The sequence below is a fragment of the Anomaloglossus baeobatrachus genome, chromosome 2 (assembly GCF_048569485.1).
Source record: "Anomaloglossus baeobatrachus isolate aAnoBae1 chromosome 2, aAnoBae1.hap1, whole genome shotgun sequence".
Lineage (NCBI taxonomy): Eukaryota > Metazoa > Chordata > Amphibia > Anura > Aromobatidae > Anomaloglossus > Anomaloglossus baeobatrachus.
In genome coordinates, this window is record NC_134354.1 from 646,050,897 (window position 1) to 646,074,941 (window position 24,045).

At 47.2% G+C, this 24,045-nt stretch overlaps 1 protein-coding gene across 8 annotated transcripts in view; it reads left to right on the plus strand.

The window, feature by feature from the left end:
- Positions 1–7,005: 7,005 nt before the first annotated feature.
- ANKRD52 (ankyrin repeat domain 52) overlaps positions 7,006–24,045 on the plus strand; it is a 137,486-nt gene continuing 120,446 nt past the window's right edge. For all 8 annotated transcript variants that reach the window (XM_075336964.1, XM_075336966.1, XM_075336965.1 and 5 more), the window contains exon 1: positions 7,006–7,164. In XM_075336964.1, coding sequence (XP_075193079.1) covers positions 7,138–7,164 — 27 coding nt within the window. In that variant the 5' untranslated portion in view covers positions 7,006–7,137. The remainder of the gene's footprint in view (positions 7,165–24,045) is intronic.

Genomic DNA, 24,045 nt, shown 5'->3' on the forward strand with positions numbered 1-24,045 from the left:
GCGTGCATAGACTTTCATTATGCATTATGCCGCACAGCACCGGACCCGGCGCTATGCAGTTTTTTGCCGCTGGCAAAAAACGTTCTTCTCTGCGTCCTGTGCGGCTGCCGGAGTGATGATTTTTGCCGCAATCGGCAAAAACCGGATCAAACGTGAGCACATGCGGCACAATCCAGCGCTAATAAAAGTCTATGAGGAAAAACCGCACCCGGCGGCAAAAAAAAACGGATGCGTTTTTTCTGCAATGCGCTGGATTGTGCCTGATTGCAAACAACTGATGTGTGAAAGCAGCCTAAGGCCCGTTTCACACGTCAGTGAAAAACACTGACGTTTTTCACTGATGTGTAAAACACGCACATGTCCCTCCGTGTTCCGTGATTCACGGCACACGTGGGTTGTCCATGTGCAATCCGTGATCCGTGATTGCAAATGGAGATTACTCACCTGCCTTCACTGCTGCTGTCCATGGTGCTGAATTCCTCGGGTCTGCAACGTCCATCCACCGCTCTCAGCAGCTACTTCTTGGTCGGCTATTCCTGCTCTCATGAATATTCATGAGCCAGGAAGGTGCTGCCGAGAGCAGAGACTGCAGAGCGAATCGCAGGCAAGGTAAGTTGAAAATATTTAATATTTAATATGTCCAAGATTTTCTGGTACGTGTTTCACGGATCACACACGGATCACACCATAGTGTGGTCCATGGGTCATCAGTGATGCCAGAAGAAAACTGACTTGTCTCTGTGCAGTATCACGGACACGCGTGTACGCTGCACGGAGACACGTTCAGTGAAAAATCACTGATGTGTGAGCAGAACCAATGATTATAATAGGTCTGCGTATGTCAGTGATTCTGGTACGTATAAAAAAAAGCACATAAGTACCAGAATCACTGACTTGTGAAGGGGGCCTAACTGTGGAGAGATGGCTGTCAATCAGTATGATGCCAATAGTCACACCCTGTAGACAGAGCAACCCGGCAGAGGAAGAGCTGCTCTGCTGACGTGAAACAGCTGAATCACCACCAGGAGTGGTCAGTGACTCTTCTGAGCTGCTGCCAGGTAAAACAGGAAGGTAGTTAGCAACTCCCTGCCTGTTAGCTCTTAGGCCCATAATAAAAGAAAAATAAAAAAGTCCCGGACCACCCGTTCAAGGAACAGCTGCAGGAAATGCAAAATTCCTTAAAAATCCACCCAAAAAGCAGTATTTCCTGAAGGAGTTACTGATGAGACTCTATATAGATAGAAGTGGGTGGAGCTGTTTTTGGTTCCTCCCTCTGCCTCTAGCCACTCCCTCCTCTCGTTGTCCTAGAATCTCATCAGCACCAACTGCCATCTCCTATCTCAGTAATGGAAAAGTCTTCACGGAATACAGATTTTATCTCAGAATTGGTAGAGACAGAAGCAGATTTCTCTGATAAGATGTATTACAAAATTGCTTATTTTCACGTGTACTATTCATTTCTGAAATAAAAATTAAAATGACGGTCACACTATAAGAGAATGTGTTACAGTTGCTGTGGCACTGGAGACTATGTTCGGATTTCTTGCTACTGCACATGTGCGAGCACTGGAGAATATGTTCGGATTTCTTGCTACTGCACATGTGCAAGCGCTGGAGACTAAGTCCTATCTTGGAGCCATTGCACATGTGCGGGTGACATCATCGCTGACACGAGGTCACATGTCTCTGACACCTTCTAAGCTGATTGGCTGCTGGTCATGTGCTTGTGACACGTGGTCACATGTCTCTGAAACCTTCTATGCCGATTGGTCGCAGGTCATGTGCTTGTGACGCTTTGCTCGGTGATAGGCCAGCGTGACGTCATTGCTGTCATTCTGTCAGCGGATTGGCTCTGGTGTCCTCCATCTTGGATGAGGCACAGAGTCTATATAAGACCCTGACGCACGCATGTGCGAGCACTGGAGAATATGTTTGGATTTCTTGCTACTGCACATGTGCAAGCGCTGGAGACTAAGTCCTATCTTGGAGCCATTGCACATGTGCGGGTGACATCATCGCTGACACGAGGTCACATGTCTCTGACACCTTCTAAGCTGATTGGCCGCTGGTCATGTGCTTGTGACACGTGGTCACATGTCTCTGAAACCTTCTATGCCGATTGGTCGCAGGTCATGTGCTTGTGACGCTTTGCTCAGTGATAGGCCAGCGTGACGTCATTGCTGTCATTCTGTCAGCGGATTGGCTCTGGTGTCCTCCATCTTGGATGACAGAGAGTAAAGGAGAGAGGTGTTCACTTGCTGCGCCTAAGAGATCACTCCAGCAGATGTTCAGATTAATGCCACTTTATTAATCATATGGGTCAACGCGTTTCCGGAGCATCTGCCCCCTTCATCAGGACCATCAAGAACAAGAAACATCAAATCTACACATTTGGTGAGTATTCTTACTCCCCCCTCCCTACCCCGTACATATTGTGGTAAAACCCTATTTGCGCTTGGTTTTTCCACAGTCTTCTCCACGCCATCTTGGATGAGGCACAGAGTCTATATAAGACCCTGACGCACGCCGCCCGGCGCTCAGTCCTCTTGGTTCCTGCATAGGAGTAGACGCTCTGTGCATGTCCCTTGCAGCACCTATTCTATCTAGGTGAGCGTTATCGGTAGGGTAACGCTCTTGTACCTTGCAGTTTATGCTGTGGTCCGTATCCTCGCACCTTAGTGGAGCGGACATAGGCAGGTGCTTGCTGCACATGGTCTGACTGGGCCTTGTGGTTCTACTCTGAGGTGAGCGCTATCGGTAGGGTAGCGCTCCTGTACCTTTCAGCCGTACTGTTGTCCGTGTCCTTGCACCTTAGTGGAGCGGACATAGGTAGGTTAGGTGGTCATTGCCTTCTAGGGTAACGCTCCACTACGCTGCCTCCTGCAGCAGTCCGTATCCTCGCACACTAGGGGAGCGGTCATAGGCAGGAGTTTCAAGCTAGCAGCCTTACTGCTGTCCGTATCCTTGCACCACAAGTGGAGCGGACATAGGTAGGTGCCATATTGCACACACTACACCTAGTCTCTGTGACTGTTAACTGACAGGTGCTTTCACGCTCACAGACTGTGAGACTTCTATGCACTTTTATGTTGTATTCCTCACTCTTTTGCATTTCCAATCCTATGTTATTCTAATAAGGTAGTCGCTGTGACTTAAACAGTATATGCCGCTATTGGTCTTGGTGACACTGTGACGCAACAGTGTCAGTACCGCTTTGGTGGGACAGGTTTCCCCTATCCTCTGCCATACTCTGCAGCAGAGCTCTGCACGGTGGACCCTGACTGTCGGATAGCCTTCCATTCCCTTATTATCCGACAGCCCCCGTAACAGAATGTGTGTACACATCATCTTTTTAAAGTGAACCTGTCAGGTGCAATATGCACCCAGAACCACAGGCAGTTCTGGGTGTATATTAGTGATTTCTGCCTAGCTGTCCCTGTATAAAGTATTATACTACTTATAATAATAAGTAGTATAAAGAAACAGATCTTTAGAAAAATTATTTCAAAAGATTGTTTATTATATGCTAATGAGCATGGAGACTAGTCCCAAAGGCGTGGTTGGAAGTCCAGTGTACTCCGGATCATGCGCAATGCACATCCATCCTCCGACGGCCACCATGAAGAGTGAGATATGTGCGGCATCGCTTTGTTCGCATTCATTAGCATGTTAGTATGCCCACAGGAGAATGCTAATATGCTATGTGGGCCGACTAGCCAAGGGAACAAACGCCCTTGGGACTAGTCCCCGCGCTCAATAGCGTAAGATAAAAGATCTTTAGAAATAGTTTTTCTAAATATCTCTTTGTCTATGCTAGTGTATACAGGGACGGTTAGGCAGGGATTAGTAATATACACCCAGAACTGCTTGTGGTTCTGGGTGCGTACAGGACATGACAGGTTCCCTTTAAGCTGTGGTCCCTCCAAAAGCTTCCTGAAAGTGTTTTTAAAATATTAAAAGGATTGACTATATATGTGGACACAACGTGCTGGGCATAAGTTCAGGTTTTTTAGCTTCTTTTAAACTCTTCAGGGTCAAAAGCCATGAAGCAGCTGAAAAAAGTGACCGCTCCATGCTTCTGGTGGCTTCAACTTGGGGGCTGTTGCAATTTTATATATATAGAATGGAGAAAAAAAAGTAATCCAAAAAGAAGTCACAAAAGACATTTCTGACATTTACCTTAAGGCTGCTTTCACACTTGCGTAGAACAACATCCGTTGCTATCCGCCGCCTTGAGGAATTACGGTAACCGTTGCAGGAAGCCGTTTTATTCCTCATAGACTTCTTCTATTAGCTACTGATAGCAACAGATGGCTTTCCGTTGCGTCCGTCAGCCGACGCTGCGTTGCATCCGCCTGGCGGATGGAACGCTGCATGTAGCGCTTTTCTGCGCTTGGAGGAGTGTCAAAAAAACGGAACCTGCAGGATTCTGTCAGCGTCCATTATTTTTATAATGGATGCCTATGGTGGCGGATTCCATTAATGCAACCGTCTTTACACAACTGCGCATGCCCAGATGTGCAAAGTCAAGAAAAAAAAACTATAACGAATTGCGTTATTTTGTACGATCTGTTGCATCCGTTGTGCCACTATATGCAATGCATCCGTTGCATCCATCACACAACGCAATGCAACAGATTCCGTTCAACGCAAGTGTGAAACTAGCCTAAGGCTAAGGACACACATCCGGCTTTTCTCCCGTTTGTCGGATCCGGCGCGCTCCCGTACAGTGTATGTACAGTAGGTGCTCTGCAACTTCCTGGTCACATGCTCCAGTCACATGACAGCACGTGACCGAAGCTTGTCGCGCAGCCACTTTACTGTACACAGTGTACGGGAGCGCGCCGGATCCGACAAACAGGAGAAAAGCCGGATTTGTGTCCTTAGCCTAAGTGTCTTTGTAAGTCTCGGCCGACCCAGACCTGCAAATCCACTGTGTGTGAAATACAATGTTTAAAGTTTGTTATGGTGTAATGTGTGTAAATGGCCACTAGGTGGCCACAATGTGTAAGCTGCTTCCCTGGTACTCCAGGGCTAGAGGCAGTTAGTGAAGGGGAGGGGCTTAGTTTGAAAAATAATGGTTAAGGAGTCAGTTGGTGAGAGGAGAGTCCCTGAGGGAGAGGAGCAGCCTGCGTCTGTGAGAGGAGAGTCCCTGAGGGAGAGGAGCAGCCTGCGTCTGTGAGAGGAGAGTCCCTGAGGGAGAGGAGCAGCCTGCATCTGTGAGAGGAGAGTCCCTGAGGGAGAGGAGCATCCTGCGTCTGTGAGAGGAGAGTCCCTGAAGGAGAGGAGCAGACTGCGTCTGTGAGAGGAGAGTCCCTGAGGGAGAGGAGCAGCCTGCATCTGTGAGAGGAGAGTCCCTGAGGGAGAGGAGCAGACTGCGTCTGTGAGAGGAGAGTCCCTGAGGGAGAGGAGCAGACTGCGTCTGTGAGAGGAGAGTCCCTGAGGGAGAGGAGCAGACTGCGTCTGTGAGAGGAGAGTCCCTGAGGGAGAGGAGCAGACTGCGTCTGTGAGAGGAGAGTCCCTGAGGGAGAGGAGCAGACTGCGTCTGTGAGACGTGGTGGAGGAAAACCCCAATAACTTTAATTTGTAGTGACCTCAAATCCGGGAGCCGGACATGCAGTGCAGCCCTGGTGGTGGCCATTCTCTGGCAGATACCTAACGAATCCCCTCAGTCAGCGGAAGGTCAGTGGGATCTTGAGAGAAGAGTAGGCCCTGACTGACTGGAATGACTTGTTGATTGTGCTGTGAACAATGAAGCTAAAGGGGAGGATGAGGGGATTAGGGACCCCAAAGGGAGCCCGAGTACCAGGGAAGCGGTCGGCCAGCAAAATGTATGAATTATCGGTTGCTAATGGTAACCCCTTTGGAAAATGAGAATGTGCCCGCCTCAGGCGAGATAAAAAACTGTTTTTGAAGATGTTGACAAGTAAGGGCTTGTGCGCACGTTGCGTCCTGTCCATTGCAGAAATAAATGCATCCTCTGGCAGTGTCTATTTTTGACATTTTTGTGTTTGTAAAAAAACCCTGCAATAAATACGCTTGCGTTTTGAGCGCATTTTTGGTTCGTTTTAAGCGCTTTTTCCATGCTTAAATTTTGATGCGTTTACAAAACTTTGTCAATGGAAAATAAAGTTTCTTCAAACAAACACCATGAGAAAAAAATCACCAAACGATGACATTTCCTGCTTCTACTCATGCTAGACTATAATGTGAAGATTCTGAAAAATTATATTAAATAATAATATTTATTGAATAAAATTATTAATAAATATATTACGATTTTATTTAGGGCTGGATGTGAGTTTAACAGTAATCCTCGACCTCACTTCCAGGCCCAAACGCATGCTTTTTTGATGTCATAACCTTATTCTCCACCTCATACACACTGGAGACACCAGCACTTCTCGGCCACCAGCACTTCTCGGCCTCCAGCATTTCTCGGCCACCACCAGCACTTCTCGGTCACCAGCAGCACTTCTCGGTCACCAGCACTTCTCGGCCTCCAGCACTTCTCGGCCTCCAGCACTTCTCGGTCACCAGCAGCACTTCTCGGTCACCAGCACTTCTCGGCCTCCAGCACTTCTCGGCCACCAGCACTTCTCGGCCTCCAGCATTTCTCGGCCTCCAGCACTTCTCGGCCTCCAGCACTTCTCGGCCTCCAGCACTTCTCGGCCTCCAGCACTTCTCGGTCACCAGCACTTCTCGGCCTCCAGCACTTCTCGGCCACCAGCACTTCTCGGTCACCAGCACTTCTCGGCCACCAGCAGCACTTCTCGGCCACCAGCACTTCTCGGCCACCAGCAGCACTTCTCGGCCACCAGCACTTCTCGGTCACCAACAGCACTTCTCGGCCACCAGGTGGCGCTGCGCCGCACTGCTCTGCAGATATTTATGCTTGCGCTGTCTCCTTGCCGGCCATTAGAGGGCGCACAGTGTGAGCGGAAGGCGTTTGGTGCGGGGTACTGCAGCAGCAGAGGGCGCTGTGAGCGCCAGCAGTAGGCGGGCCCTGGCTTCCTGCAGCAATAAGAAAAAGAATCGAGGAGAAGGCGCATATCGGGCGCCGCAGCCGCAGTCTGTCGTCCGTCCCGCGGGAGATAGCGCCACATGACGGGACTTCATGCTGAGTGACCGCAGGACATGGGAGTCCTCGACATCACTGACCAGGTGAGGCGCGCAGTCGCGGGCATTGTGGCGCGGTGTAGGCCGGGCTGTGCGGCCTAGCTGCGCTGCAGGCCTCGGTATGCGGTGCGGCCTCGGTGGTGGCGGCGGGAGCGGCGGTACACACGGCGGCTGCACGTTCTGCTCCCGGTGGACGTCCTGCCGGTGCCTGGGTGGAGGGCTGATATAAGCCGCCGTCATTGCGCCGAGCCCGTGCACCGAGCCCGGCAGTGTGCTGACGTCATCAGGCGCATTTGGCGCTGCTTTAACCCTTTCTGAGTGTGATGACATCACCTGTCATCAGCGATGTCAGATTTCCTTGACAGCGGGTGTACATGGGGCGGAGCAGGGGCAGTGTATACTGGTGGGCAGCCCCGGCCTCCCATCCCCGCCCAGGGGTCACCGGCTCTCCTGGGCCTGCTGATTGGAGGCTGGGTGACAACTGTGATGGCGTAAGGTTGTCAGATAGCCATGAAGAGATGGCCGTGGGCACAGGGACTGACCTGGCATCTTATAGCTAAGGGGGTTGTCAGAAAGAAATGACTGGTGCCCCCCCCCCCAGCATGGATTGTCTGGTATTACAGATCAGCACTGATGGCTGCAGTACTACACACAGCCTGTGGTCAGTGGTGGCGCTGTTTCTAAAGGAAAGGACTGTTTAATCTTTGTCAGCCCCTTGTTAAAAGGATTATTCAAGTATTGCCACTGTTTCATGGTCCATTACTGTAACATCTGCCAAGATATCTGTGCTCCTGTTGTTGTTGGTCAAAATGTTTTGCTATTAAAAGGTATCATCATATATATTACTGTTATCTGTATATTTTATAGGGGCTGTTGTGCTGCTGATCAGTGGGGTGCGTGTCCTGAGACCCCAACCGATCAGTGAGAACAGCGCTCTAAGGTCTGCATCTAAGGCTACTTTCACACTTGCGTCGTTTGACAGCCGTCGCAATCCGCCGCCTTGGGAAACGGCGCAATCCCAGAGTGTAAAAAAAAACCGCAATGTGCAGGATTCTGTCATCGTCCGTCGTTTTTATAAAATGGAAGCCTATGGTGGCGGAATCTGTCATTTGACAGATTCCTGTGATGGATCTGTCTTTACACAACTGAGCATGCTCAGTTGAGTAAATCGTTGAAAAAAAAAAAGCTACAACGGATTGCGTTGTTTTGCAGGATCCGTCACATCAGTTGTGCCACTATATGCAACGCATCCGTTACATCCGTCACACAATGCAATGCGACGGATGCCGCACAACGCAAGTGTGAAAGTAGCCTAAAGCTATGTGCCCACGTGTGTGCGCTCTGCACCGCAGCGTAAAGTCACTGCATGTCCGCTTCAAAGCGCAGCTGAAAAGCTCCGTTCTGAAACTTTGCCAACTGCAGAATTCGTGCGCTCTGGATGCTGCCTCTCCCTATAGACAGAATGGAGACCGCATGCAGAGCGCACAAAAGAAGTGACATGTTGCTTTTTAGAATGCAGCAATTTGGCAGCATGCAAATCGCTGCGTTCTAATACGCCACGTGGGCATGGATTATGCATAGTCTTCATAGATTGTGCAGGGGACGCAGGACGCATGCAGTTACGCTGCAGTGCAATACGCAGCGTAACTGCATGCAAATACGCAACGTGGGCACATAGCCTAAGACTGTGTACAGGCTCAATTGTTAGGCCATGTACACACATTGAGTATTTGGTCAGTATTTTACCTATTTGTAAGCTAAAACCAGGAGTGGGAAAATTATAAGGCTATGTGCCCACGCTGCGGAAAATGCGCGGATTTTGCCGCGGATTTCTCGCGGAAAAGCCGTGGATTTCCCAAAAATCTGCAGCTCAGGCACTTCCCAGCCATTTCTATGGCATTTTGGAAATGCTGTGCCCACGCTGCGGATTTTTCCGCAGAGGATTTCGTTCGGATTTTGATCCGGAAAAATCTGCAACATGTCAATTATTGTTGCGGATTTTCATCCGGATTTTGGCTTTAAAATTGGGAAAAAAAAAATCCGCACCAAAATCCGCATCAAATCCGCAGTAAATCCGCACCTTTGAAAAGGTGCGGATTTTGCGGGAAAGCTGCGGATTTTGATGCAGAAAAATCCACAGCTACGTTCTCTCGTGGACACAAAGCCTTAGGCTATGTGCGCACTAGACCGTTTTTCCCGCGGATTTACCCGCGGATTTGCCCCGGAAATTTCTTGAGAAATGTCTGCAATCTTTGTGCAGACATTTCCCATGAAATTCAATGAGAAAAAAAAATAGCTGTGCGCACTGTGCGGATTTTTCTCAAGAAAATTTCTTGAGAAAATTTTCTCGAGAAACTTTCTTGAGAAAATGTGCATGTCCATTAATTTCCGCAGGTACCGGGGGTATTCCGGGGGTATTCCGCAGGTAGCAATGATGTGCGGTATACCACCGGAATAGCCGCGATTCACCTGCGGTAATGCACATCGCTGCCTGCGGTTTTGCAGGAAGCGATGTCATTATGCCAGGAAGAGGAGCAGAGGAAACACACGTCGCACTCCCTGGACGCCGCACAGAAGCACTTCCGTGCGACCTCCAGGTGTCTGTGCAGTGTGTGTCCTGCTCCGGCCTCGCGGCTGCCTGCACTGCAGGGTATCAGTGTCTGCCCGCAGTGTCAGCAGCCTGTCACGCGGCAGCGCAGGCAGACACGGACATCCTGCAGTGCTGGGAGCCGCGGGGATGACGATCGCTGCTGTCAGGAGGTGAGATCATTACCTGCTGTGACGATCTCCTGCCTCCTGACGTCAGCGCTGTCACTGCTGTCTAGGGCCGACTCGCGAGCGGCCCGAGACTGTCACTAGCGGTGACGTCACGGGCTCTCGCGATAAGTCAGTGACAGCGCTGACGTCAGCAGTACAGGAGATGATCACAGAAGGTAATGATCTCATCTATGCTCCTGATGGCAGCGCTCGTCATCCCCCTGCAGTGACCTGAGCTGACCTATTGATGTTAGCTCAGGTCACTGCACAGCTCTCCCAGCCAATGGGGAACATTCTGTTCTTCATTGACTGGGACAGCGACTATGGTATGGATCGCCGTGCCCCCCCCCCCCCCTTATTGGATTACGCCGGACGTGGAATTGATTGTGCTCTTTTCAATAAATTGGTTAAAGAGGGAATGTTTTGGGGAGTGTTTTTTCAAATAAAACTTTTTTTGTTGTCTATTTTTTAATTATTACTGACTGGGTTGGTGATGTCGGGTATCTGATAGACGCCTGACCTCACCAACCCCAGGGCTTGATGCCAGGTGACATTACACATCTGGCATCAACCCCATATATTACCCCGTTTGCCAACGCACCAGGGCGCGGGATGAGCTGGGGCAAAGCGCCAGGATTGGCACGTCTAATGGATGCGCCACTTCTGGGGCGGCTGCGGCCTGCTATTTTTAGGCTGGGGAGTGTCCAATAACAGTGGACCTCCCTAGTCTGAGAATATCAGACCCCAGCTGTCCGCTTTACCTTGGCTGGTGATCCAATATGGGGGGGACCCCACGTTTTTTGTTTTAAATTATTTATATAATTTAAAATAACAGCGTGGGGTGCCCACTGTTTTGGATTATCAGCCAAGGTGAAGCTGCCAACGGTGGTCTGCAGGCTGCAGCCGTCTGCTTTACCCTAGCTGGCTACAAAAAATGGGGGGACCTCACGTCATTTTTTTTTAATTATTTATTTATTTTATGGCTAAATACAAGGCTAAGCACCCTTTAGGCTGCTTTCACACATCCGGCTTGAGCTCTGCGGCTCAATCCGGCTGTGCAAGCTATGCAACGGATGCGGTGAAAACACTGCATCCTTTGCATAGGTTTTTCCTTTGCGGCCAGTCCGGTTTTTGCCGCTTGCGGCATGCTACTGAGCATGCGCAGTGGCAAAAACCGCATGCGGCGGCCGGATGCGGTTATTGCCGCATCGCGCCGCATCCGGCCGCCATAGGCATGTATTGAAAAATGTGCCGCATCGGCCGAATGCGGCGCGATGCGTTTTTTTTTGCCGCACGAAAAAACGTGCCAGGCAACGTTCCATCCGGCCGCCGCATCGGCTACATCTGCCGCATGCGGCAAAAAACGGACGGAACGCAAGGCCATGCGGCACTAATTAAAGTCTATGCAGGAAAATCGCAACCGGCAGCAAAAAAAACCGGTTGCGATTTTCATGCAAAGTGCCGGATTGTGCCGCATAGCAAAAACCGGAGGTGTGAAAGTAGCCTAAGTGCCACATGAAAGTCACTAAAGGGTGCCAGCTTAGAAAATGCAGGGAGGTGGAACATTATATAGGTTTTTCTCATCTATCTATCTATCTATCCCTCTATCTATCTATCTATCTATCCCTCTATCTATCTATCTATCTATCCCTCTATCCCTCTATCTATCTATCCCTCTATCTGTCTATCTATCTATCTATCTATCTATCTATCTATCTATCTATCTATCTATCTATCTATCTATCTATCTATCTATCTATCTATCCCTCTATCTATCTATCTATCTATCCATCTATCTATCTATCTATCTATCCATCTATCCCTCTATCTATCTATTCATCTATCTATCTATCCCTCTATCTATCTATCTATTCATCTATCCATCTTTCCCTCTATCCATTATCTGTCTATCGATTATCTTTATTATTTATTGCAGGGACAAACCTGCGGTAAATCCGCGGTAAATTCGCGGCAAATCCGCGGCAAAAACGCATGCGGATTTGGTGCGGATTTTTTCCGCAGGTCCGGAAATCTTTCACTGGCAGAAGTTTCTCAAGAAATTTTCTTGAGAAACTTCACATTTCTAGTGCGCACATAGCCTTATAGCGATATGAGCACCACTTCTGCATTTTCACCCACTTCTGGTTTTGTTTTATAAATACTTAGATGTATAAACTCTCCAATACTTGGTGTGCACGTGGCCTTTCTTTATGGGCCCATCCACAGATCTGGGAGTGATTGTACAGATCCATAGACTTAGGGCGGCTTTGCACACTACAATATCGCAGGTGCGATGTCGGTGGGGTCAAATTGAAAGTGACGCACATCCGGCATCGCATGCGACATCGTAGTGTGTAAAGGCTCGATGATACGATTTACGAGCGCAAAATCGTCGTAATCGTATCATCGGTGCAGCGTCGGCGTAATCCATAATTACGCTGACGCGACGGTCCGATGTGGTTCCTCGTTCCTGCGGCAGCACACATCAGTGTGTGTGAAGCCGCAGGAGCGAGGAACATCTCCTATCGGCGTCACCGCGGCTTCCGTAGGATATGCGGAAGGAAGGAGGTGGGCAGGATGTTTACATCCTGCTCATCTCCGCCGCTATTGGTCGCCTGCCGTGTGACGTCGCTATGACGCCGCACGACCCGCCCCCTTAGGAAGGAGGCGGGGCGACGGCCAGAGCAACGGTCGCAGGGCGGGTGAGTGCGTGTGAAGCTGGCGTAGCGATAATTTTCGCTACGCCAGCTATCACACGAATATCGTACCTGCGACGGGGGCGGGCACTATCGCGTGCGACATCGCAGCATCGGCTTGCGATGTCGCAACGTGCAAAGCCCGCCTTACTATTAAAGTGAACCTGTCAGGTGCAATATGCACCCAGAACCATGAGCAGTTCTGGGTCCATATTGCTAATCCTTGCCTAACTGTCCCTGTATCTAGTAGCATAGATAAAGAGATCTTTAGAAAAAGAGTTTTTAAAGATTCTTTATAATATGCTAATGACTACAGGGACTAGTCACAAGGGTGTTACTTCCCTTGGCTAGTCGGTCCCCTTCGCATGTAAATCAAGGAGAAAACACGACCAAAAATCCAAAGTGCAAAGGTGAAATCTTTATTGGCATAGGGGTAGGTGCGGGGCGGCACATAACAAGTGGGGGCGCGGACACCAATCACTGATCAGAATATACATGCATTATCACAGATTCCTTATGAACTGATATATTAGTCAATCCATAATATAATAAAATCATGTACCATCAATTGTTTCTTATATTACATGTAATTTACACAATGATAAATATATAATGGAACCGTGAGCACCATTAACAACCAGGTAGGGCCATGTCACTAATTAATAGAGAGGAAAAATTTCCTTCACTACCCATCCATCTGAGTTCCTGATAATAACTAATGGGAAGGACGCGGACATACACCTCTCTCTGACCACCATTGCTTTCCAGGTAAAAATGTGCCATCGGCCTATCATACTTATATATAGCCCTGGAACCTTTTTCCTCTGAGTGTCTTGCTATTGCCACTCTTTGCCATGACATTGTCCTAATTAGATTAGGGACCCTGTTGGATGGGAATTTTGAGGGAATTTTCCTCCCCATTAGTTATCAGGAACTCAGATGGATGGGTAGTGAAGGAAATGTATCCTCTCTATTAATTAGTGACATGGCCCTACCTGGTTGTTAATGGTGCTCACGGTTCCATTATATATTTATCATTGTGTAAATTACATGTAATATAAGAAACAATTGATGGTACATGATTTTATTATATTATGGATTGACTAATATATCAGTTCATAAGGAATCTGTGATAATGCATGTATATTCTGATCAGTGATTGGTGTCCGCGCCCCCACTTGTTACGTGCCGCCCCGCACCTACCCCTATGCCAATAAAGATTTCACCTTTGCACTTTGGATTTTTGGTCATGTTTTCTCCTTGATTTATAATTATTACGACTTATCCTCAGTCCCCATCCAGTTCCTTATGCATAACATGGTGCTTAATGGTCATATATGTATCTGGTAAATCATGGTGTGGCTGTGGCTTTTTCTGTATGCCCTTAGCATGTAAGCACGCCCTTGTAAGCAGCTGACGCTGGTTTTCAGCTCGGTGTGCATGATCAGAAGCCCCCAGACCTCTGGTCATGCGCACTATGAACTATGAAGCCGAGTATACGTGTCCCGGCTTCAAATTGGTGTAGTGGGCGTGACCGGAAGTCTGGGGGCTACTGATCATGCGCACTGAGCCGAAAACCAGTATCAACCACGGTGGCAGCAGAGAGGTGAGGCGCTCATTAGCATATCATAAAGATCTTTAAAAATACTTTTTCTAAAGATCTCTTTATCTATGCTACTAAATGCTGGGACAATTAGGCAGGAATTGACAATATGCACCCAGAACTCCTCAGGTTCCCTTTGAGCCTGTCCACAGCTCCGGGAGTGATTGGACAGATCCATAGACTTACTATTGAAACCGTACACAGCTCTTGTGTGTGGCTCTTGCAGGGGCTGAGCAGTGTTCTAACCAATCAGTGGTGTTCTAAGGACCTGGTCCCACCAATCAGCAGCACATGCCAGTTTCCCTTATAATGAAATATGTATTGTATAGAATGATTCTTACTCATTAACTATTTACATGAAAAAAAAAACCCCAACAAAACGGAGTGCCAAAGAAATGAGCTGGAGCATATGTAGATATATTTGCAATGTGAAGGTCCAAATTCACATGAGCAATTAGACAGATCCTAGGATAAAAGCAAAATAAGCAAATATCCAACACTAAGTCAATAAATAGTAATATTACATGTAAATAACTTACAGAACTTAGTTGATGATAATTTAGTCAAAAAGTAAAAAAAAAAATGTACATGAAAGGTTCTAAAATCTGTCAGGTACCCCATTTGTATGGAATACATCAGGTTGGATTTTTGAAGTTTCTGAACGTGATGGAAGACTTCTCCGAAAAATGCTGGAGTTCCCCATTGACTCTCCATTATACTCTGTTACTCAAGTCGCACCCATACATGCATGTAACTGCTCATTGCAAGTACCGAACACCCAAGCATGGTAGTGCTCGCTCATCACTAGTTTTCACCATTTGTCCCAGTGGTGAACAGATAGTTAGGTATCCACCTCATTGTGACCACCTTTGGAATATACCTCCTGAACGTATGCGCCCGAGAGTAGCCATTAACAACGTGTCCATATCGGTCACACCTTCAGTAGACGACTACCCCTGACATTTCTAACGCACGGTCGTCTCTTCCAGGTACTTCTAATGGCTCCTGTAAGGACAAAGGCCAGCAAGTGCTGTCAGGCTCCATACACCGCCCCATACACTTTAGATTAGAGGTCTCAAACACGCGGGCCACTGCTTGTTGCGGCCGCCCAGACCCCATGATGATCCCAGCTCTATGCCGGGCGTCGGCGCCGGCAGAGCTTTACGTTGCCGCACAGAGAAGCTGTCTGCACTATATCAATGGCTGCCACCTGCCAATCAGATGCAAGGTGACGACCTTGCTGTATGACGTCATCTCCTTGCAGGTGATTGGCCGGCCAAGCCATTGCTATAGTGCACAGAGCTGCGCTGCGTGGCACCGCAAATGATTCAACTGTAGTAAAGCCCTGCCAACGCCGACCTGTGGCATAGAGCTGTGGTCATCACGGGGTCTGCGGACTGCAGCAAGCAGCTAAGGTACGTGCACGCGATCAGGACTTGTGTCCTGGACGTGGCGGGCCTGACCTGCGGGGCTGCAAGTCTCCTCACAGGAGACCACAGTTGCCCATACCTGCGATCAAGGTTTGGCCAGCTGTGTTCTCCCTAGGGAGGGTACATGCGACTCTGCATCAAAGAGCTGACATGCTGCGGCCTCGGAGAGCCGCACTCCAAGCCAGTGTTTGCTGCGGGCCGCACACGCAGAATGGACATGGGATTTCTAGAAATCCCGTCCACTGGGCTTGTCCTCTACATCGCAGCGTTCTGGACGCAGCTGAAACACGCTGCCTCCAAAACTGTGCAAACACTGATCGTGGACACACAGCCTGATAAGAAGGAACGGAGGCAAGGTGAGTCCAATTTTTTTTTTTTTGTGTGTATTACTAAAGGATGGGCACAGTACCACTGGACACAATATTACAAGCATCAGCACAACACTACAGGGCATAAGGATGGGCACAATACTACTGGGCACAATGTAGGAACAGCACAATACCTACAAGGATGGGCACAATACCTACAAGGATGGGCACAATACCTACAAGGATGGGCACAATACTACAAGGTTGGGCACAATACTACAAGGTTGGGAGACATTACTACAAGATGTTAGCTAAGATTACTATATGATGAAAATTGTAAAACTATTACAAGAAGGTGATAAAATGTAAAAAAAAATTAAAGCATGACATTTTTTTTTTTTTTGCCATTAAAAATGCTTTTTTATATATAAAGTTAACTAAACAAAAAAAGTGCAGGTTTGTGATAATAAATAGGGATGATCGAATGCCTCAAATATTCGGCTTCACCAATATTCGATGCGCAATGTAAGTCTATGGGAAACCCGAATAACAACTATTCAGAACTATATGGGCTTCCCATAGACTTACATTGTGCATCGAATATTCGCATAGTGTCAGATATTCGCGAAGCTGAATATTTGAGGTATTCGATCATCCCTAATAATAAACAAGCAAAAAATGTTAAAAAAAAAAAAAGTGAACCTATAGTGTATAGAAAAAAACATGGAATCATTAAAAATGTCACTTTGTCCTGCAAAGAAGAATGCGGCCCTCTCAATTTCTTTTCCTGTGTGCAGCCCATATACCCAGCTGCGTTTGAGACCCCTGCTGTAAATGGTCAACAGATCCCATTGAAATGATCACTTTAATCTAATTTGTATATGGCCACCATTAGGATCTTTTTCAAGGGAGTCTATCAGCAGAGAATGACTGTCCAAACCAAGCACAGGCACTTGGTGCATCTGGGCCATTATCAATGTGGACCATTATTGTTTTTTTTCCTCCTTCACAGAGCAATAACTTTTTTTTTTTTCTGTCCACACACATAAGGGCTTGTTTTTTGCTGGACAAGTTGTACTTTTGAATGACACCATTCATTTTACCACATCTTGTACTGTAAAACGGGGAACAATTTCCAAATTGGGAAAATTGTTGAAAAACCTCACACAATTCTGACTTTTTTTGGGAATAGTTTATATGGTGTACATTTTGTGGTCAAAAAATATCCCTTGCAGTATGATTCTCCTCATCAGTCTGATTGCAGTTATGAAACATGTCCAGTTTTAGGCTATGTGCGCACTAGGCGTTTTTTTCACGCTGCGTTTTTATGTGCGTTTTTGTCTAAAAAACGCACCCGCGGCTAAAAAAACGCGGCAAAAACGCATGCGTTTTTGCCGCGATTTGGTGCGTTTTTTGCTGCGTTTTTGCTCACTGCGTTTTTAATCAGTGCACAATGCCATTAAAGATTGTTGATGAAAAAAAAAAAAAAAGGTCTGATGTCATTTCCTTCTTCAAAATGTTCATTGTATGCAGGAGAGCAGACAGCTGCAGAACTAGTGTATACAGGAGAGCAGACAGCAGCTGCAGAACTACAAGTCTCAGCATCCTCCATTCACTAGTGTATGCAGGAGAGCAGACAGCAGCTGCAGAACTACAAGTCTCAGCATCCTCCATTCACTAGTGTATGCAGGAGAGCAGACAGCAGCTGTAGAACTACAAGTCTCAGCATCCTCCATTCACTAGTGTATGCAGGAGAGCAGACAGCAGCTGCAGAACTACAAGTCTCAGCATCCTCCATTCACTAGTGTATGCAGGAGAGCAGGCAGCAGCTGCAGAACTACAAGGCTCAGCAGCCTCCATCCAGGACTGTATGCAGTTTTTTGCCCAAAAAGAAAAAAAAAATGACATGGGCTTCGCCATATTTTTGTATGCTAGCCGGGTACAGCAGGCAGATACGGGCTGCCCCCAACCCCCAGCTGCCTATTTGTACCCGGCTGGGAACCAAAAATATAGAGAAGCCCTTTTTTTTTTAATTATTTCATGAAATAATTAAAAAAAAAAATGACGTGGGCTTCGCCTAATTTTTGAGTCCAGCCGGGTACAACTAGGCAGCTGGGGATTGGAATCCACAGTGCAGGGTGCCCATGCTTTCTGGGCACCCCCACTGCGAATTGCAGTCCGCAGCCACCCCAGAAAATGGCGCTTTCATAGAAGCGCCATCTTCTGGCGCTGTATCCAACTCTTCTAGCTGCCCTGATGCCGGGTGGCTAGCTAGGTAATAATGGAGTTAGGGCTAGCTGTATATTATCAGCTAGCCCTAAGCCCGAAATTCATGGTGTCACGCCAATATTAGGCATGGCCACCATGAATTTCTAGTAATGATAAAAAAAAAACACAACACACAGAAAAATATTTTTATTAGAAATAAAACACAACACAATTAGTGACTCCATCTTTATTGAAATAAACCCCCCTCCGCAGTAATCCTGGGTCAGGGTCCCGCGCCGTCCAATCAGGATCCAATATCATCTGATCGGTTTGCTGGAAGGCAAAGCGATCAGATGATGTGTCAGGATCAAGTGCCTGAATCCCATCACACATCAGCTGATTGTATAAAAGCCGAATATACAATCAGCTGATGCATCAGTAGAAAAAAAAAAAAAAATAATACTCACTTATGTGCTGTGGTGATTACCGGCAGCTCCTGGAGCGATCGATTGGACAGGAGTCTGATCCTATACGATCGCTGCCGGAGCTGCCGGTAATCAGCTGATGAAGTCCCCTGACGGCAGGATCAGCTGATAGCCGGCCGGGCGCGAAAAAGCCGGCGACACCGCGATCAGCTGATGCGTCAGGTGACTGCATCAGGTGATCAGCGCCAGGTCCTGCAAGCAAGGTCCTGCCCCGGGGAGACTGCACACAGCCAGAGCGGCGGGACCGGGAGGAGATGGGAGCGGGCATGGCACCGGGACCCTGCGGACAGGTGAGTATATGACATTTTTTTTTTGTACTGTTCACTTTGGTTTTCGCCGCTGCCTCCACCTCCCGCCCAGACATGGCGCCGCACGGAGCTGACATGCACAGGACGGGAGGTGGAGGCAGCGGTGACGGTACCGGGAGGATTCATGCTTCTGTGTTTACCAACAGAAGGAATCCTCTTCCTGTACACGTCACTGTAGTACCCACCCCTTGCGTTTATGGCTGCGTTTTTAGTCATAGAAACGCGGCTATATGCGTTATTCATTGCGTTTTTAACATCTCATTGAATTCAATGAGTGAAAAACGCAGTGGAAAACGCAGAAATAATTGACATGCTGCGTTTTTGTGGTCACCACAAAAACACAGCTAAATAAAAACGCTGTGTGAGGACAGCACTTCTGAAAACCCATTGACATTGCTGGGGAAGCAATGTCACTGCGTTTTCAGCACAAAAACGCGGTAAAAAACGCCGCTAAAAACGCGGCAAAAACGCCTAGTGCGCACATAGCCTTATAAGTTATTTTACTGGTGAAAAAAAATAAATCAGAATTTGCAAAAAATAATTAGGGGGTTGCCACCATTTTCCAAGACCTGTCATGTTCTCATTGTTCTTCGATGGAGCTCTGTTTTTTTTTTTTTGTTTTTTTTTTCGGGGCAGGATTGTTTTTATTGATACCAATTTAGGATAGATATGACGTTTTGACCGCTTGTTACATTTTTTTTTTTTTTGTGGTATTGCGGCAATAAAAAAAAACCCTGTTATTTTGGGGTTCTTCAATTTTTCTTTACTGATCTGGTTAATTATTTTTATATTGTGATGGATCGGACTCTTCTGAATGTGGCTGAGCCGAATATGTATAAATGTTTTAGGCTACTTTCACACATCCGGTTTTTGCAGTGCGGCTCAATCCGGCTGTGAAACCTATGCAACGGATGCGGCGAAAACACAGCATCCTTTGCATACGTTTTTACATGCGGCCGGTCCGTTTTTTTCCGGTTGCGTCACGTTACTGAGCATGCGCAGTGGAAGAAACCGCATGCGGCGGCCGGATGCGTTTTTTTCCGCATCGCGCCGCAGCCGGCATCCATAGGCATGCATTGAAAATGCGCCGCAGCGGCCGGATGCGGCGCAATGCGTTTTTTTTGCTGGAGCAAAAAAACGTTGCAGGCAACGTTCCATCCGGCCGCGGCATCGGCTAAATCTGCCGCATGCGGCAAAAACCGGACCGAACGCAAGCCCATGCGGCACAATACGGCACTAATGTAAGTCTATGCAAAAAAACCCGCAACCGGCGGCAAAAAAAACGGTTGCGGTTTTTCTGCAGAATGCCGTATTGTGCCGCAGAGCAAAAACCGAATGCCTGAAAGTAGCCTTAGGCTATGTGCGCACGTTGCGTATTTGCATGCAGTTACGCTGCGATCTGCACCGCAGCGTAACCAGGGCTGTGGAGTCGGAGTCGGAGTCGTGGAGTCGGAGTCGGAGCTCATTTTGGTGGAGTCGGAGTCGGAGTCGGAGTCGGTATAAAATGCACTGACTCCGACTCCTAAAATATATAATAAATTGGGGACAGGAGTGCAATGCAGAATGTGCTGAATATTTTACTAAATAACAACATTTAGTATAATGCTTATATTTAAGTGAAAAATTTATTGTAGTACAATGTGAACATCAGACATTTAATTGTTTTTATGATACAATAATCAAGATATTTGGATAGAACATAAAATATTTATTGGAATACAACTTTAGAACACAAAAAAACTAATAAATTGTAAATATGTAATATATATAATATATATATATATACAGTGTATATACACACACAAGATATATATGTAATCTACTGTATATTACATAGTGTATTACATATTTACAATTTATTACAGTTTTTTGTGTTCTAAAGTTGTATTCCAATAAATATATTTTATGTTCTATCCAAATATCTTGATTATTGTATCATAAAAATTATTAAATGTCTGATGTTCACATACACATATTCATGTACTACAATAAATTTTTCACCTAACTATAAGCAATATATGTAGGAGTCGGAGTCGGAGCCGGAGTCGGAGTCGGTGCAAGAGAATTTGAGGAGTCGGAGTCGGAGTCGAAGGTTTGGCTTACCGACTCCACAGCCCTGAGCGTAACTGCATGCGTCCTGCATCCCCAGCATAATGTATGAAGATTATGCAGAAGACGTGCGCATGTGGCGTATTAGAGCGCAGCGCTTCGGCTGCTGCCCGAAGCGCGCGTTCTAAGAAGTGACAGAACGCTACGTGCGCACATAGCCTTAAAGGGGCAAAAAAGACGGGTGACTTTTTTTTTTTTTTCTTCACTGTTTCTAATCATATTCTTAATAGACTTTAATGATCGTCTGATCGCTTGTGCTATGTACAGCAATCCTATAGCATTGCTGTTTATAGGGAACATAGAAGCCCAACCATAGGCAGGGTTTCCATCGGGTGCTGCCATCTTCAGCAGATCTCTCTGCTGTCATAGCAACTCATTAGCGACGCGCGATCATGTCAATGGAGTGTCCCCATGCAGGAGCATGTTAAAATTCTGCTGTCAAGTTTGACAACGAAATTTAACAGATTAACAATCGTGGAGTTCCAACCGCGAGTGTTAACGGCAGGTTCTGGCTGTAATGCACAGCCATTACCTGCCGAGCATTGGGTGAGCTCTCCATACATTCTGACTAGCACAGTGCATGTATGGCAGATGTCTTGCAGGGGTTAAGTGCACCTCTTAAGTGTTTTTTTTTTTCCTACAGCAAAACCTTATCTTGTGGCAGGAAGTCTCCCGGTCGTTTTTTGCGTTTTTGGTATTTTTTTGGCCTGGTTTTTATAGTGTTTTTTTGCATTTCCGGTACTCTAATATTAAAAAAAACCCCAAAAAAACAAAAACTCTATACTTACCAGTTTTCGGTGCGGCTGTATCTGCTCCCGCGGCACCTCCTACTTCGGGGGCTGCTCATTAGCCTCTTGCATATTCATTCCTTTCCTCGCCCACTGCCGTCTGTGATTGGTTGTAGCCAGACACGCCCCCATCATGAATTACAGCGTGTCTGACAGCTTCCAGTCTTAGATGCGCTTCTAATTGTGGTGTAAAAAAATTGGCTTGGGGTGCCCCCCAATATTATGATGCCCAGCACAGCCTCTAGCCAGATACCCTGGATCAATTCCGAGCATGGACCATGTATTTAATTACTATGTATCGGCGGGTCTAACCAGGGTATCTGCGATTCTGCCCATCACTAGGGTGAAAAACCAAGACGAAACCGCTGGTAAAAGAATTGACATGCTCTTTCTTGTAATAATGCGGCAAAAACCAGGGCGGTTGAGAACACAGTCTGGGGAAAACAAACTGTGTATGAGATTTCTGTAATCTCATAGGCTTTGCTGGGATTCTGAGGCCCTGTGCGCACTGGAAAACGGAATTTTCTTAAGAAAATTCCGCCGGGTCTGAAAGATTACCGCACCCGCGGCAAACCGCACCCGAAAACCGCATGTGGTTTGCTGCGGTTTTACCGCGGTATTGTTCGCGGTTTTGCCGCATGCGGGTTGGTACATGTGCTTTAATGCATTCAATGCAATAAAGCACATTGAAAAAAAAAAAAGGTTATTTCCTTCTGAGATAGATAGCAGACAGATAAATAGACAGAAGAATAGAAGACAGAAGAATAGATAAGAGTCCCTGTGAGCACACGCTGCATTTCTCCCGAGCGGTAATGTGAGTTCACATTACCGGCTGTGGGAAATGCCCTGTAATTACCTCTGCTGTCTCGCTGCGAGGCTGCATTCAGTGTTGTCAGTGTCAGTCGCGGCTGGATGCGAGCATCGCAGGACGTGGATTATGCCGAAGCTGTGTGTTTCGGAGGGGGTGAACCAGGGGCTTTTTTGTGTTTTATTTAAAATAAAGGATTTTTCGGTGTGTGTTTTTCACTTTACTTACGGGTTGATCATGTCAGCTGTCACATAGACGCTGCCATGATCAAGCCTGGACTTAGTGGCGGCGATCCGCCGCCATTAACTCCTTATATTACCCTGATTGCCACCGCATCACGGTATCTGGAAGAGCCGGGACACTCTGGGACTGCCGCATAATGGATGCGACAGTCCCGGGGCAGCTGCGTGCTGATATTCTCGGCTGCGGGAGGGGGGGGGAATTAACCCTGTTCCTCGCCCTCCCCAGCCTGAGAATACCGGGCCGCCGCTGTGTGTTTACCTCGGCTGGACGCTAAAAATACGGCGGAGCCCACATGTTTTGTTTTTTCTATATGTCCGTTTGCTTTCTATGTGTGTGTGTGTGTGTGTTTACTCTGCTCCGCTTCCTGTCATAATGACATCACTTCCCTGCAAGCCGCAGACAGCGATGTACATTACCGCAGGTAAACTGCGAAATTCCGGAGGGAATAACGCAGGAAAACGCAATGAACCGCACAGAATTTGCTGCCTGCGTTATTCCCTGCGGGATTTCACAATTACATTGCTGTCAATGGAGTGAAATCCCGCAGCGATGTGCGGAAAAGAAGTGACATGCAATTGTTTTTGCTGCGGGAATCCCGCAGCAAAACATGCAGCTGTCAAAATCCGCATAGTGCGCACAGGATTTTTTTTTTCCCTTAGGTTTTGCTGTTGATTCACTGCAGAGATGTTATGAACATAACATGCAGCGAAACCGCAGGAAATCCGCGGCAAAAACCGGCAAGTGCGCACAGGGCCTAAAGGCAGCATTTTATTAGCATGGATTTGCATAAAACCGAGGCAAAAACCATGCTAAAAACGCCCTGTGTGAACATAGCCTTAGGAAGGCTTGTCAGGGGTTTTCTCCCTTTTGATTGTGAGAATAGTGCTGCTTGCAGACGTGCTCGGAGGGCACAGGCTTGTGGCAGCTGCAGGGTATCGTAGTGTACTGAAGACTACACAATATATGTATCCAGGTTTGTTAAATGAAAGCATTCAGTGCAATTGGTAAAATCTCTTCTGATCTTGAGGTATTTGGTGGTTGTTGCTGTACGTTCTCCTCTGGTATTTTGTTGCATTATTTCCACAGTAATGTTTTCCCTCACAAGAAGGGATCTCACAATGCAAAAAAAACTAACAAAAACAATATTAGCTGCATGTATTAGACGCTGTGATTCTTTTTTTTT